Source organism: Podarcis melisellensis (assembly GCF_964234715.1).
Source record: "Podarcis melisellensis genome assembly, chromosome: 5".
Lineage (NCBI taxonomy): Eukaryota > Metazoa > Chordata > Lepidosauria > Squamata > Lacertidae > Podarcis > Podarcis melisellensis.
In genome coordinates, this window is record NC_138537.1 from 62012870 (window position 1) to 62027727 (window position 14858).

General features: G+C 39.4%; 1 protein-coding gene across 1 annotated transcript in view; it reads right to left on the minus strand.

Annotated features, from left to right (window-relative positions):
- Window positions 1–1352: 1352 nt before the first annotated feature.
- DNTT (DNA nucleotidylexotransferase) overlaps window positions 1353–14858 on the minus strand; it is a 137415-nt gene continuing 123909 nt past the window's right edge. Inside the window, exon 13 of the mRNA XM_081912795.1 lies at window positions 1353–1786. Within this exon, the coding sequence (XP_081768921.1) occupies window positions 1700–1786 (87 nt within the window). The 3' untranslated portion in view covers window positions 1353–1699. The remainder of the gene's footprint in view (window positions 1787–14858) is intronic.

A 14858-nucleotide genomic window follows, 5' to 3' on the forward strand; every position in this document is an offset into this window, starting at 1 on the left:
TACTTATCCAGTCCCAACCCAATGGGCTCAAATGCCCATAATTTTACAGTGACACTTTAGAAATCACTCTGTAACCTCGTATTTTGGATAAAGTAATGCCTTTGCTCCGAATAAGAATATTAAAGGACAAAATGTGCCACTTACCACCCCAGTAATTTTCACTGCAGCTAGTCATTCTGCCTACATCTAAGTGCCGACACCATTATTGGACTTCAGCTTGCTGACATCTGGCCCCATTGCTCAAACCACTTAGCACCAAAAAGTAATCATATACTTATACAAGAGCTTTTGGCATCATGTTAAACACCACCTTTACTCAAGCCCACAATCCTTTATTTAAATCAAAGCAATAACATTTGTTTAGCAAGAACCAATGTAATTATACATCAGTATTCATAGAGAAAAGACACCCGTCAATTAGTAACCATACCACAAGCTTCTCTTGATCTGTGTGGAGGAGTGCATAGAACATGTATTTAGTTGAGTTGGGGTCAGCTGAATCGGGATAAAGACTACTGCCTGATACTTCCAGTCTGGAGCTGCCCAGTAATGTTTGCTGCATGGTGTATGGATTGATGTAAAAGCAAAACCAAAGCAAATGGCAATGGTGGCTGCAACAGTGGCTATTGACCCAGATGTGAAGCTCAAGGGACAGCGGCAGAGCATTCTGAATTTGTATTGTTTGTGGAACCAGCCTGCTAGTTTTGTGCCTTGTGCTTTGAGCTATTCAGCAGTGGAACAGACTTCCACAAGTGATGGTGGGCTGTCCTTCTTTGGAGGTTTTTAAGTAGAGTTTGGGTGGTCATCTGTTATGTATGATCTAGCTGAGATTGAGTTGGACAAGATGACTCACTGGGTCCCTTCCAACTCTCCAATTCTACGATTCTATTCTCCTAATTATGGGACATGCATAGCCTTGATTCTGAGCAAGGCTCCTTTCCTCATCTTAAAGCACATGCAAAATGTCCCAGACCGTTGCAAGGCATTCTCAACATTTTCAATAGTTTTTATTCAGGTAACATTTGGTGCTGCTGGTAACATTATGACGGTTGGTCACCTTGAATAATTCAAGCTTCCAAAAGAGAATTATGCAGCAAGTTGCAGGATCCATAAGACCAGACCCTCAAAATCTCTACACCACCTTAAATGCTATAGAAATCAAATGCACAATAGTCAATTAAGGTAACAGACCTGTGCATGTCTGCTCATATGTAAGCCCCATTGCGTTCAGTGAGACTTAATCCCAGGTAAATCAGTAAAGGAGTGCAACCTTAGTCTGTGTTTCACCTTCCTGATTCAGTTGTGTCAATATTACCTGTATACCGTATTTTTCAGTGTATAAGACGCCCCCATGTATAAGACGACCCACAATTTTCAACATAATTTTGAAATAAAAAAACCTAGCCTTATACACAGAAAAGTATGGTACAATACATTTTCTTCAACACTGTTTTTTTTTTGTAACATGAAAAATACAATCAAATGTGACAGTTTATGTACAGATGCACTAAATTAATCCTCTTTCTTTTAACTATTCAGAGGATAATGACACCTACACCTGACTATCTATGTATATTTAATATGTGACTTTTAAATAATAAAGACAGGCTTGTCAGGTAAATGCGCCTCTACAATGCTCAAGGTTTTTAATAATAATAATAAATGCTGTGAATTCGTAATAGCACACTAACAAGTCACTCTATGCATTTCTTTCCCATGGTTCAATGTAATCCAAACCAAGATGTGCAAAAATTTCTTCCTCACTTGCAGCTTTCAGGAAAATTTTCTGTAAAAATAAAAAAGAGAGCAGCATAAGCCTTGGGAAAGTAATATTTTTTGAAAACAAAAAACACACATTTCTATTTGAAATAGCATTCTTAGCCATTTTATAATCCAACCCTATAAAATGTCTGTTGTTGTTGTTTAGTCGTTTAGTCGTGTCCGACTCTTTGTGACCCCATGGACTAGAGAACGCCAGGCACCTCTGTCCTCCACTGCCTCCCGCAGTTTGGTCAAACTCATGCTGGTAACCTCGAAAACACTATCCAACCATCTCGTCCTCTGTCGCCCCCTTCTTCTTGTGCCCTCCATCTTTCCCAACATCAGGGTCTTCTCCAGGGAGTCTTCTCTTCTAATGAGGTGGCCAAAGTACTGGAGCCTCAGCTTCACAATCTGTCCTTCCAGTGAGCACTCAGGGCTGATTTCCTTCAGAATGGAGAGGTTTGATCTTCTTGCAGTCCATGGGACTCTCAAGAGTCTCCTCCAGCACCATAATTCAAAAGTATCAATTCTTCGGCGATCAGCCTTCTTTATGGTTCAGCTCTCACTTCCATACACCACTACTGGGAAAACCATAGCTTTAACTATACGAACCTTTGTTGGCAAGGTGATGTCTCTACTTCTCAAGAAGTAATATAAAATGTAATATAAAATGTAATATAAAATGTCTACTCAGAAGTAAATCCCATCAAATTCAATGCAGTGATTCCCAAAGAACTGGGTAGAGAATCACAGAGATACTACTAATCTCAATCTCATCAGAAAGAACCAGAAAATTCATCATCATGTTCTTAATGAAGGGCCATCCTTTTCTGGACTGACAAATGAACTAACTTTTCATAGAGTGTGCAGAAACGCAAAAATACAGAGGCTTCGCTTTTCTTTATGCTTGTAATGATGTTTTTGTAACTCAGGATCAATTATTTGTGTCTGCAGGAACTCTCTCCCTATCTCAACTGAGCAATTATTTCAATGAATATAAATATGACATTTATGGTTGGTAACATGACCATTAACTACACTTAATACAAAATGGCTGTTTTGCAAATGACTTCTGTCTATGAATTGCAATGCTGTATTTCTCATTCTGGTTTCAATTATCAATAAGACATGTGAAGCGTGAAGTGAATGATCTTCGTTAACATTTTAATCAATGAATCTTTGTTAGTGCACCAGGATCAGATTTCAAAACCACCTCTTAACTCATAACTTGTTTTGGTTTTGTTCTATTAATATTGCAAATGTAGCTTTTCCAAAATGATTTGACATACAAGAGAAATCTTAAATTCACAAATTATCTTTGCTGAGCACTATTTCCAAAGTGCCCTTCGTTAACTAGGTTGTGAATGAATGGCATACTGGCTGGGAAGGTGAGCTATAAATATATTCAGTTAAATACATTTATAACCCAGAGCTGTAGGATTTCTACTTTTTGTTCCCACTGGTTCTGATCTTGCTATTCTACCAGAACCATCCCCCAAATATTTTTTATTTGCTTTTCTGTTATATCTCGCCATCAACACATACTCTGTTACATTCATGCACAAACCGAAAAGAAGAATGATAACATAAATATAAAACATAAACATGTAATAATAATACTAACATATATATATTCCTCCAAGCTGTTTAAATCCTATATATCCTTACTTTTACTTCCCTTCCACTCTTTCCTTGGTTTCCTATCTACTATGGTTTTAACTGTGTTTTCTTGCTCTTCTACATTATTCTCATTAGCTTACATTGTCTCATGTTGTAGCATATACTGCTATTTGTTCATCCAGTTATGATAATTTTCTTGTTATTATATTTTGTTCCATATAATCTATATAAAATATCCAGTGCTCTTCAGACCAGGAGGTTTGAATCACTGCTAAATTGAGACATAAGGCAGCCACAAATTCTCCTGCCCATACCTATTACCTACCCCAACCATAATATATTGGGACAGTTGCATTACATAGGATCGAGGAGGAGAACAGAATGCAGGATTGAGAATGTGCCCAAGTCTCCCAATGAAGTAGAAGTTTTAAAGGGAAACGGTGACTCTTCAACATGCAACCTGGGAGCCCCTAAGCAAAGGATGACCTGATAACACGCTTCACGTGTTTGACGTCTCGTGAAATGTGCATCAACATTTAGGCATGGCTTACATGACCTTGTGCTGTGATTTCACTCTGAGATATAAAATGTTTTGATGGACATTCCGTTCTTCTGCATCTCTAAACAAGTCTTTGAGCTTCTTGTAAATGGCTCCTAGAAGGTACTCAATAAAATTAAATTGCCCTGAACAATCTGGCTCTGTAAGTTAAACGTTAAGTGCTGTGCACAGCTTTAAGAAAGATTGAAATTAGAAAATGTGCACATTCAGTCCAATCTCTCACCCCCTCTCTGTCCCTCGCCTGTTGTCCCAACTGCCTCCTCCTTGCCTCCACCTGCTTTTCTCACCCAAGCCCTCCTCACTCACAAGTTTAAGTGGTGCCACTTTGAATACAGAAAGTGATAAGAATGTGACAGCAGAAACTGGGATCTCAATGGGAGAGGGAGAGGTGACAGCTGGAGCAGAGCACGGGGATCCTTCCTAGCACTAATGTTACAAATCTGAACCCAAATATTGCCCTTTGTGCACAGCCTTATTGAAAAGGAAATCATAGAATTCTATGATTTCCTTTTCAATAGGGCTCTGCACAAAGGGCAATAATGAAACCATTTCTTCCTGAAAGCACTTCAAGATTCATGCAGGTGGGTCAATCACAATAAAGATGAAGGAACAAAGTGGTTTCATCTGCCTATTGTGCTCTGAAGGCTGGGTCTTGCAAAGTCAATAGCCATGAGTAGTTCAGATAATAATGGGAAAAGGTATTCTGTTTGTAGAAGGCACAGAGACACTTTACGCACAAAGGAACTTCACCACTGGATTTGCCTTCCTGGACAAAAATCAGCCAAGAAGAGATATGCAAGAGCACACCCAGAAAAGGAAGGCCTCCCTTTCATAGAGTTGAGTTTGGTCTTCATCTCCCATTACCACAAGCTTGCCCCCCCTAAGGGCACGACAGCAGTGACAGCAGAGGCAGTTCTAGAAGGGGAAGGATATTTCTCTTGCCTCAATCACAGCCAATTCTGCTAAAAGGAGAGGCCAAGGCCTCTTTCTCTGTGGAGCACACAAAGAGGCACTACCTCACAGGTCTAGAAAAAAGCCAGGCGAGCTTGGTTCTGACCTCATCTTCCTCTTCCTCCTCCCCCCCACCACCAATCATAACAATGAGTACTTGCTATGGCTGTTTGGGCCAAATCCCAGATCCTGATCCATTTTTTAAAAAATCTTCATGCTTGTTGTCTTTATTACATACACAACATAAACATTTTTCTCACACTCCTCAGGCAAAAAAAAGGGGGGCTTACAAATGTTAAGATAAAACTCCCCCACTCTCTGGCTTAAAATCTTAAAGGCATGACACAAAAGGAAGGGAGGTTGGGAGAGGAGGAACAAAGCAAACTCAGGCACTATTTCTTAGTTGCTGAGTTCTTGTCATGGCCAGCTGAAATGGAAAGATTTCCATGGAGATGAGGAGCCAAAAGTTGCTGGTCTTTCAGCAGAGCTTAGGGAGAGGTCCTGCAATTTCTCCTCTCTCCCTCTCCTAGAGCCCATATATTATTGTTACTATCTCAGAGGACACAGCATGGGGCTAAGCGAGCGAGCTACAGACTGGGAAGTCTCTGGTTTGACTCTTGCCTCTGCTAGGAACTTGTTATTGTTATGGATGCACATTAACTTGTACCCCACTTTTATGTAACAAGAGACCCCCAAACGGCTTGCAGAACACAAAGGTGAGTGAGTTGTGCACAAGAAAATCCTGATCCAAACTGAGGTGATTTTGATTGAGCTTGGATTAGGATAGAGCAGGCTGAGGTGGCCCTGGATCACCCTGGATCAGATCAGGAACACCAAGAGCAAACCAGGGCTGCCAAAGAGAGGTCTATGTCTGGGAGCAAGAGGTAGGGGGGAGATGCATGCAGGCACCCTCAGCCACATGTTTAACCAGGATTTTCAAGCCTAACCAAAGACTATTCCCGGCCCCTGATTTGGTTCGGAGCCCAGATCCAGCTTGGCCCCAAATCTCCATGGCCTCTTCAAAGGGTCTGATCAGGCCCTAAATTGGATCAGGAGATCATATTTGCAAGAATATGATCAAACCCACGAAGAAATGCTGCTGCTTCCAACAATGATATGTGGTTGAAATCACATGAATGGATACATTTGCTCAAAATTCATGGTAGTCTAAGAGGTGGAAAGGTTCTATAAAGTCAAGAGCCCACTGATATTTATTGAATGTATCAGTACACTTGTGCAGCCAATCCCAGAAACATCGCCACAGTCCATAGAGGTTTTTCTTGACAGACCAACAGTTATTACATGAAATACGTGTAACTGAAAGCCATGTTTTTGTTATCCCAAAAAGCCTGTGGAACAAGGAACAAAACACTCTTTTTCAGGCTTCAACTTGGGTCCTTTTTCATTTATTGTATTTCAAGTAGACCCTACTCTGAGCTTACATGTACTGCTGGCAGCTAAGATGGGCAGAATCAGAAAGGATGGGGACAGAAAAAGAACTTTCAACTAAATTAACCAAAAGACAGATGGAAAGTTTCACACAGAGCAGTCAAACTGCCCTCTTGTCCATTTCAATATAAAATATTTTTCTTTTGAAATTCTATATGCTGTTGGGTGGTACCGATTCATATTTTGCCACCTAAAGCTGCACATATTCCTCAAGCTACAAACCACTGTGCATTTGTCTTAAAGTCAATATTCAGAGTGCACATTTCTCAAGTTACACATGCAATTATCACGATCAGTTCATTGCTGGAAATTGCTAGGATGGATTTTCTATCTGAGACACGAACTTCAGTTCTATGTAGATGAAGTGCCCGATAATGAGAGACACTCTCAAAGGAGCTTTTTTTCTGTTTTACTCCTAGCACCATGAAAATTGGCGGCATGTATTGCAGCATTAACACCAATCCATCTGCATGTTCTGATGTTCTCCATCCAAGCTTCTGATTCATTCATATCAAGTCATTCTGATGCACAACTGTGGACACTTCCTAATTTATGTGGGGAAATGCAAAAAAGCCATTGACGTCTGCATTATCACAAAACAGGAGAACCACATGTACAATGTAATATCAGAACAAGGCTTAAGTCACTAGTCAGATGCAATAAACTCAATGCTTGTTAATTAGCTCTCAGAATGGTTTGGATCCAGAGAGCCAATAAGGCAGGCATCCAAGGTTGGAGGAAATGAGCCCAGGAAAACAGAATAATCACCTGGGCTGTGAAACCAAGCAGAGCAGAGCAGGCTTGAAATTCTGAAGCACACAAAAAAAGGACACAAGAAGAGGAGAAAACAGGATGCTGGACTAGATGGGCTTTTGGTCAGATCCAGGAGGGTTTCTCTTACACTACTGGCATCAGCCTCCACTCAGGCTTCTTTCATGCTCGTTCTTTTAGGATACCAAGGAATCAAGGTTCAGCAACCATCTCCCGGTAAGTCATTGCCACAGGAAGTGTATTGATTTCAGTACATTCACTTATAATGGCTACCATCCTTAGCGTTTCCTACATTGTTGAACAACATATGGATAAAATCCAGTGGGGGTGGAATCCAGTCTGGAAAGATGTATTTACCTGGTGCCTCAGTTCCTATGAGCTAAAATTCCACTGAGTGTAGCTTATGGGCCTCAGGGAAAATTCAGCCTCACAGCAGTGATTCATATAAATGCAGTGGCATATATTCTTACTCATTAGGAATCTGCACAGTCCTTTTGACTTTTAAACTAAGAAATAAATAAAAGTATAGTCCACCTTTTGGAAAATTTTCACGAGTGAACAATAATATTTAAAACATTCCAATAAAACACAAATTATTTCTTCCATGGAAAATGTTAGACAGCTCTATCACCCCTTACTAGACCCATATATATGTGGATCATAATTTCACTTTCAACAGACTTATTAATGATAGTGTGCAAATTATAAGAAATATATATGTTATACTTTAATTACTATTTTAATGAGTCACAGTTAATGGGGGAAGTGTAAGAGAATGAAGATAGGAACATGATCCAACCAAGATCACATGCACTTAACTCTTCAAAAAGTTGCAGTCAAACTTTGAAACCCATTGAAATTAAACATGTTCAATGTTGGCTGATCATATTCCTAACCTTTTCTTCTGAAAGAATGGCTTGAATGGGAAATATGATCAATGAATACATTCTCAGGCTCAGAGAATACCCACCTTCACAATATATACATGCAGGTGTTCTTGTGATTCAGGTATATATAGCCTTAATATATAAATGCCAATTGAATACTGAGCCTGAAACAATGATGTCTTCAAGTGAAGTTGTGAGCAATGCCATATGAGGAAAAGAGTACAAATTATTTTATGCATTTAATCTTACACAGCAGAAGAGACATATACTGAAAAATGGCACACACACCAAAAAGGGAAGTTCAGGCAGGAAAGGCCATCACATAGGGAACATCTACCCAAAACCAGAACTGATTAAAAAAAAAAACCATACACACACATTGCATTTGGAATTTAATATTCCTGGGTTTATGAACTTGCATAGTTCCAAACATTTAGCAAAATGGATGGATTTATCTCAAAGAATTAAAAGATAATTTGGTATTAAAAGTAAATTTTATAGCTGTTTTTTCATTAAACCCCTCAGCTGTGTGGCCAATTAGTCAGTCTTGGCAGACAAGCCTTCAGAAAGATAGCCAAGTTGACAAATGCCATTCTGTAGCCCATGTCCTGCATCATAGCCCTAAGCTTCGTTTAAAGTAGAAGTCCCACTGAGTTCAATGGGGCTTACTGCCAGGTTAGTGAATATAAGATTTCAGCTGAAGTTCTATAATAAGAATGGGTGTTTGTGTGTGCCTAGAGCAGGGGGAGCCAGTGGTGCTCCACAGATGTTTTGGATTCCAGCTAGCATGGTCAATGGTCAGGGACTATGAGAGTTGTGGGGTGGGCATGTTAAGCTGCTCCAGAGACAAAGGTTGGGTAACAATAAAGCCGAAATGTATGTGGGGGTTAAAACAGGCCACAATGTTATTGATTACAAGGTATCTGGATTCAGGTAAGTAGCCGTGTTGGTCTGACACAGTTGAAATACAGTATATAAAAAAATTATAAAATTGTCCAGTAGCACCTTAGAGACCAACTAAGTTTGTTCTTGGTATAAGCTTTCATGTGCATGCACACTTCTTCAGATACACCGAAACAGAAGTCACCAGCCCCTTATATATAGTGCTCCCTTATATATAGTGGGGTGGGTTTTTTCTCAGGAGGGTGGTAGGAGATGGGTGATTGACTCAATGGCTATGGTAAACCTGTTGACGACTGTTAATGACTGCAATTAGTCCTACAAAAAAAGCAAGGGATAGTATGCAGATGATTAGCGTACGTAATGAGACAGGAATCCAAAATCTCTATTAAGACCAGGCCTCTCCATAGTTTTCAGTTTAGTGATAAGTTGTAATTCAGCAACTTCTCTTTCAAGTCTGTTTCTGAAATTCTTTGGTAATAAAACAGTTGCTTTGAGATCTTGTATTGAATGTCCTGGGAGATTGAAGTGTTCTCCTACTGACTTCTCTGTAGCTGGAGTTGGCATTTGGCAAGACAGCATGGAACTGTGCCACAAAACTGTTTCCACTGCTAACTGGGGTCTCCCCTGCGTTTGAGATCCTAACCAATGTCATTTCCATCACAAGGGGGAGGAGGCATAACCAATTATCAATCATCCCCTTTGTCTATCCACTCTGCTGTAAAGGGAGATTCCGTTCCACATTATAGCATGCAAGATAGGGAAGCCTTGAGCAGATTAAATTAACAGCAAAGGCAACACCAAACATCTCCCCAACACCAAACACTCTTGAAGGTTTCCCCCATTCTTAACATTGAGATATTTCAGGAATTACATGCAGTCTTTTATTGCTGTCCAAAGAAAATTGGTAATTAATCAAATGGGATGTGCTTGGTTCATACACTTTTGACTCCCCCCAAAGATGGGTAAATCAGAAATGAGTTTGAATGGACTAAGTGATCAAATGTCAACAAAACAAACACTACAGCACAAATAACTGGATGCTCATCTTATTGACATTCACGTTTCTACAAATCCCAAAATAGCACTTCTAAGTGATTATTTTCTTGTTCCTATCGATTTCAATTACACGTCCCCCAGTCCCATGAGTCTGCAGCACTTGGCAGCATCTTCCTAAAGCGCTCAGGATTGAATAATCCTAAATAAAAGCACAGAATGGAATATCCTACTGAGGAGGCAGAGACACACTAGGTTGGGGGAGGGAGAATTCTCTAGACAAGGCAATATCATGGATGAAAAATTAGGCATGGACTCAAAGGTATGGTGGCCCAAGAGCACAAGCCAACAAGATGAAAATGTTCTTCTCAGATATTTCACTGCACAAATATTAACATCAATAGTTAGTCTTCAATTGAAATATTGGGCGGAACTACAGTGGTACCTCGGGTTAAGTACTTAATTCATTCGGGAGGTCCATATTTAACCTGAAACTGTTCTTAACCTGAAGCACCACTTTAGCTAATGGGGCGTCCTGCTGCCGCCGCGCCGCTGGAGCACAATTTCTGTTCTCAACCTGAAGCAAAGTTCTTAACCTGAAGCACTATTTCTGGGTTAGCAGAGTATGTAACCTGAAACGTATGTAACCTAAAGCGTATGTAACCTGAGGTACCACTGTACAGGCTTCCCCAATTATTACCTATTTCATTCAATTGCAGAGGATACAACACAGATTAAACAGCTGCAACATCCAGTAAGACAGATCTAGTGCTTCTGTCAATAAAACTGAGTGGGAACATAATTTGATTGGATCCCCATGTCATATATATTGGTCTGGCTCCTGCTCAGGACTACCCATTTGATTACCACTTATTATGGAACTTTCCTCTTCTCTTCTCCCACCTCTATCCCTTGCTTGCTTTATACATTCTATCTGAAATCTAGCTTTGTCTTGTCTCATTTATTTTATGCCTTTTAGATTAACAAGCCCTTTTTAAAAAAAACAGATATTTTAAAGGTTTCCATTGGCAATCTGTAACTGACTGAGAACTACATGAAAATTGTGTCAGAAAACCAGAAAGAATACAGAGCTAGAGTTTTTAAGCAAATCTCCCGGCTTTGTGAAGAACAGCACCTTCTTCCTTTGGAAGTCTGAACAGCATAAAAAAAATAATAATTGAGAAATTCAGATCACAAAGGCATTACTAATACCTTGGGATGTGAATTAATGGATGCAATGCTGAGTTAAACATAATGCAGGTTTGTGAATCAGGTTGCAGAAAGCTCTACCCAACTTCTTTAATGCTAGATGGAATACAAAATATTTTAGTAGCAAGTCGAAACACTATTGTTTCTACTGTATCTGAGATGATGCTTATTATGATGACAATGATGATGTCGTAACATCAATGTGCATGGTGCCATACAGAAAACCAAGAAAAACGTTTCTTCCCAAGACGATTGCAATATCACATTTTATCAAATTTATCTTTATTGATACTCATTTATTAAATGACATCAGTATGAATAACTTACTAATGAAGAAAATAAAAGATTCCTGTTCAGAAGACATCTTAAAGCATACATACCTTTGTCTATTTCATAGCTATTTGCCCAGAAGTTATACCGGCTGCTGGTGTGCGCAAAAATTGTATCCAATTATTGAAGCTTATTTGCTAAGTGGATGATGTGACAGATTTGGGATTAAGTTCCTGATCTTCAAAATGATTAACAGGTTGGGGAAAAAATGAGTCTGCTTAGCATGAACTGTGGCTTAGTGTGAACAAGCAATTGTGCTGGTGTACAGTGAGAAAATCACAGCCACTTTGGTGAGCCAAGAACAAACCTTGATTGCAGCCTGTGGTTTGTTTGGAGGAAGAAAAACTACAAATCCATGTTCTGATGTAATGCTAAGCCAAACCATAGTGCAGCAGCACCAGGACCAGAGGAAGAACAAAATGGCAAAAATATTCTCACCATGCAGCAGCACACTTGCTAAAATTTGGCTTATTGTTATGTGCAAACTGGGTCAAGTCTGAAAGGGCAAATGAGATAACGGCATGAAATTTGTGTTGGACGGGAGAAGAGAAGAGGTAATTTTGCACTGTATTGTACATGAGATATTTATGTATGTTCACTTTGATAAAACAGGCTCCAGGGGTAAACAATTTGACATGCCTTGTGCCTTATATTATACAACGAATGTAAATTCCACATTTAACTGGCATTTTGTTGTAGAAATGTTCGCATTACAGTGCATGCTTTAACGATCTAATCTATCCTTAATCCAGCTACAAATATAACGACAAATAAATTAGATGGAAAACCATCACTCTTTGAAATGACATTATAACAAACTCTGATTGAACAAGGAGTTTTCCGAACATAAGCCACTGACTCGAAGCCCTTGAGAAAAATCATGAGGAACAGTATTAAAATATGCAGTGGAATTTATTCTAAGCAGTCTAAGCATGAATACACTTTGAAGCAAATATGAACCAGAATTATGTACCCTAGTTTCATTTGATCATTGGACAAGTTTTAGAATCATAAATTAATGAAGCCCTATATGTTTCTATAAATGATTTTTTTGTGATATCTATCCTATGAAAAAAAATTACCTCTAATGTGCTTATTAGATAAAACTGATTTATCAAGCAAATGTTGGAACTAACAAGTGTTTACAAATTGCTTGGCAAAAAATATTGCAAGCACATCAGGTTTATTCCCCTGTTCCTTTGGAATGATCATATGCTCACCATATTTATATTATATTGTTATATAATCCCATGGGCATAGTATTTCCCTATGGGAGGATGTGGTGTCTGCAGAGGAATTCCCATAGAATGCAATAGAGCTCCATGCTCCTTCTCTCAGCACATAGAGTGCATCAGATGGTTATGAGAAAGAGGTGGGTGACTGAATGGGAATATGGGGAGTATGTGTGGGTCTCTCATTCCCCGAGGCAACTCTGGTCAGCTGACTGCGCATGTGCAAAGTTGGAGGGAGAAGAAATAAGCATACAGGAATCCTTCTGCATGTGAGTTTATGCAGGAAAGAATTGTGCCCCAAATCCCATGTAAACTAATATATCTGATGAGAGTCACCTTTTCCTAAGTCCGGTACAAGTTGTGTGTAAAATCCAAGGCCCAGTCTAGCTAGGCTCCAAGTGCATGCACAATCAGATCCCAGACCAATACACAATTGTGCATGCAAACAGATATCAGACATGCATTTCTCCTTTCTAGGCCAATATGCCAGGGTTGTGCATGTTCAATTGTTCAAAGAAAGCTGGCATTCCAATGGAAGGGAAAGCACACGGCTTCAGCTCCTGCTTCTTCACCAAACATCTGATGGGCATGTTTTTAGCTATTTCTTAAAGGTGAAGCCCTAGTGTAGGATCAGTAGATGCCACATAGAAGGCTGTTCTATGAGAAGGAATGGAAAGTTTAAGATGTGTTTATTCAAAATATTTATGCACTGCTTTTCACCCTAGTAGATTCCAGGGTCATGTACAAATCAATAAACAAGTAAACAAATTGACAAAACATGGACCAAAGATAAAGATGGTTGCTGTCTTTCTCTCCAAACCAATGGCAACATGTCTGTGGTACAGGACATATTGATACTCATGGGATACTAACCGTGGACATTTATATGCACTTAAATTCTGTTGAACTCAGTGGTGTAGAAGGGTACAAGATACTGCACTGGATTGTGCCCATGATCATGATGAAATTATCTAACCATTTTTCAGATGTACTTTCAGATAAATTATCCCAAAATGCCAGCTGTGACAAGAATATTAGCACCTCAGAGCTTCATAGCAGGTAGATAAAGGAAAGCATAGGTAAAACATTTTAAGATACAGTATTCATATGAGAGCTACTGTTTCCTATAACTCTGAAGCAGTGTTTTAGTTAGCTATTCTACTTTATAAGCAGCTTAGAGAAGTCTGTCCCTTTACAGCAAAAGGCTCTGAGGCTCTTTAAACCAATCTTTATCAGAATCCCCTTGGTATCAACACGCAGCAGCAAGCTTTAATTATACAAAAGTTGCTCATGGACCTCAGAACGCACAATCCATTGCCCCAATACAGTCAGTTGTGTGTCCCCATGGTTCAATGATATCACAAACACCATAATATCTGAGCCAATGGCAGTCATAGCTGGCTGACTTGTAAAGGGAATGAAGGCTCACTGTGACATGCGAAAGCCTCTTGCAAGCCCCAAGTGAACTGATTTGGTTTTATTGGCGTTAAAGAATCACTTGGCTGGAGTGAAAACGTGGCAAGTAGACAAAACAGAAGCAGAGGCTCTTATAAGAAGTTATACTGCCCACCACATTGGTGGATTTGTCAGCTAACAGGTTGTCAACTGTTAGATTTGTGTTGTTAACATTTTCACAGTTTCACAGGTGCTTCTATCACAACCTTTTGTGCTGAACAGGGGATTTCTATGTTTTTATCCTAAGCAAAAACCCAACAGCTAAGAATTCTGTGTGCAAAGTAATTTAATTAGTTTCAGATTTAAGTGGATTTGTACATTGCCCATGTAAAAGTGACCTATCAATTATGAATCTCTAGCAATTAAAGTTACCAACTGGATTGCTGTGCAGGAAGCTTTAATATGCAAAACAATGCATGGTCATTCTTTTCTTTCTTTTTTTGGAGGAAGAGCTGAGATTATCTGAGCACTTGATTTCTAAAGCAGGCCAGGTGCAGAGAAAAACAAATTCCCAGAGTTGAATGCAAAATTGCTCTTCTGCCCAGAGAGATAAAAGCTGGGGAAGCACTTAGTAAGTGAAAGAATGTGCATCTGTTTACAATGACTCAGTGTTTAATTGTAGTAATGACTATGTGAACAACACCAATCACATTGGAAATCAATATTATAAATTTGGAATCTTTATGTTTACTTTATGGCTAATCCAGTCATTACTGCAGACATCTAAAGCAAACACTG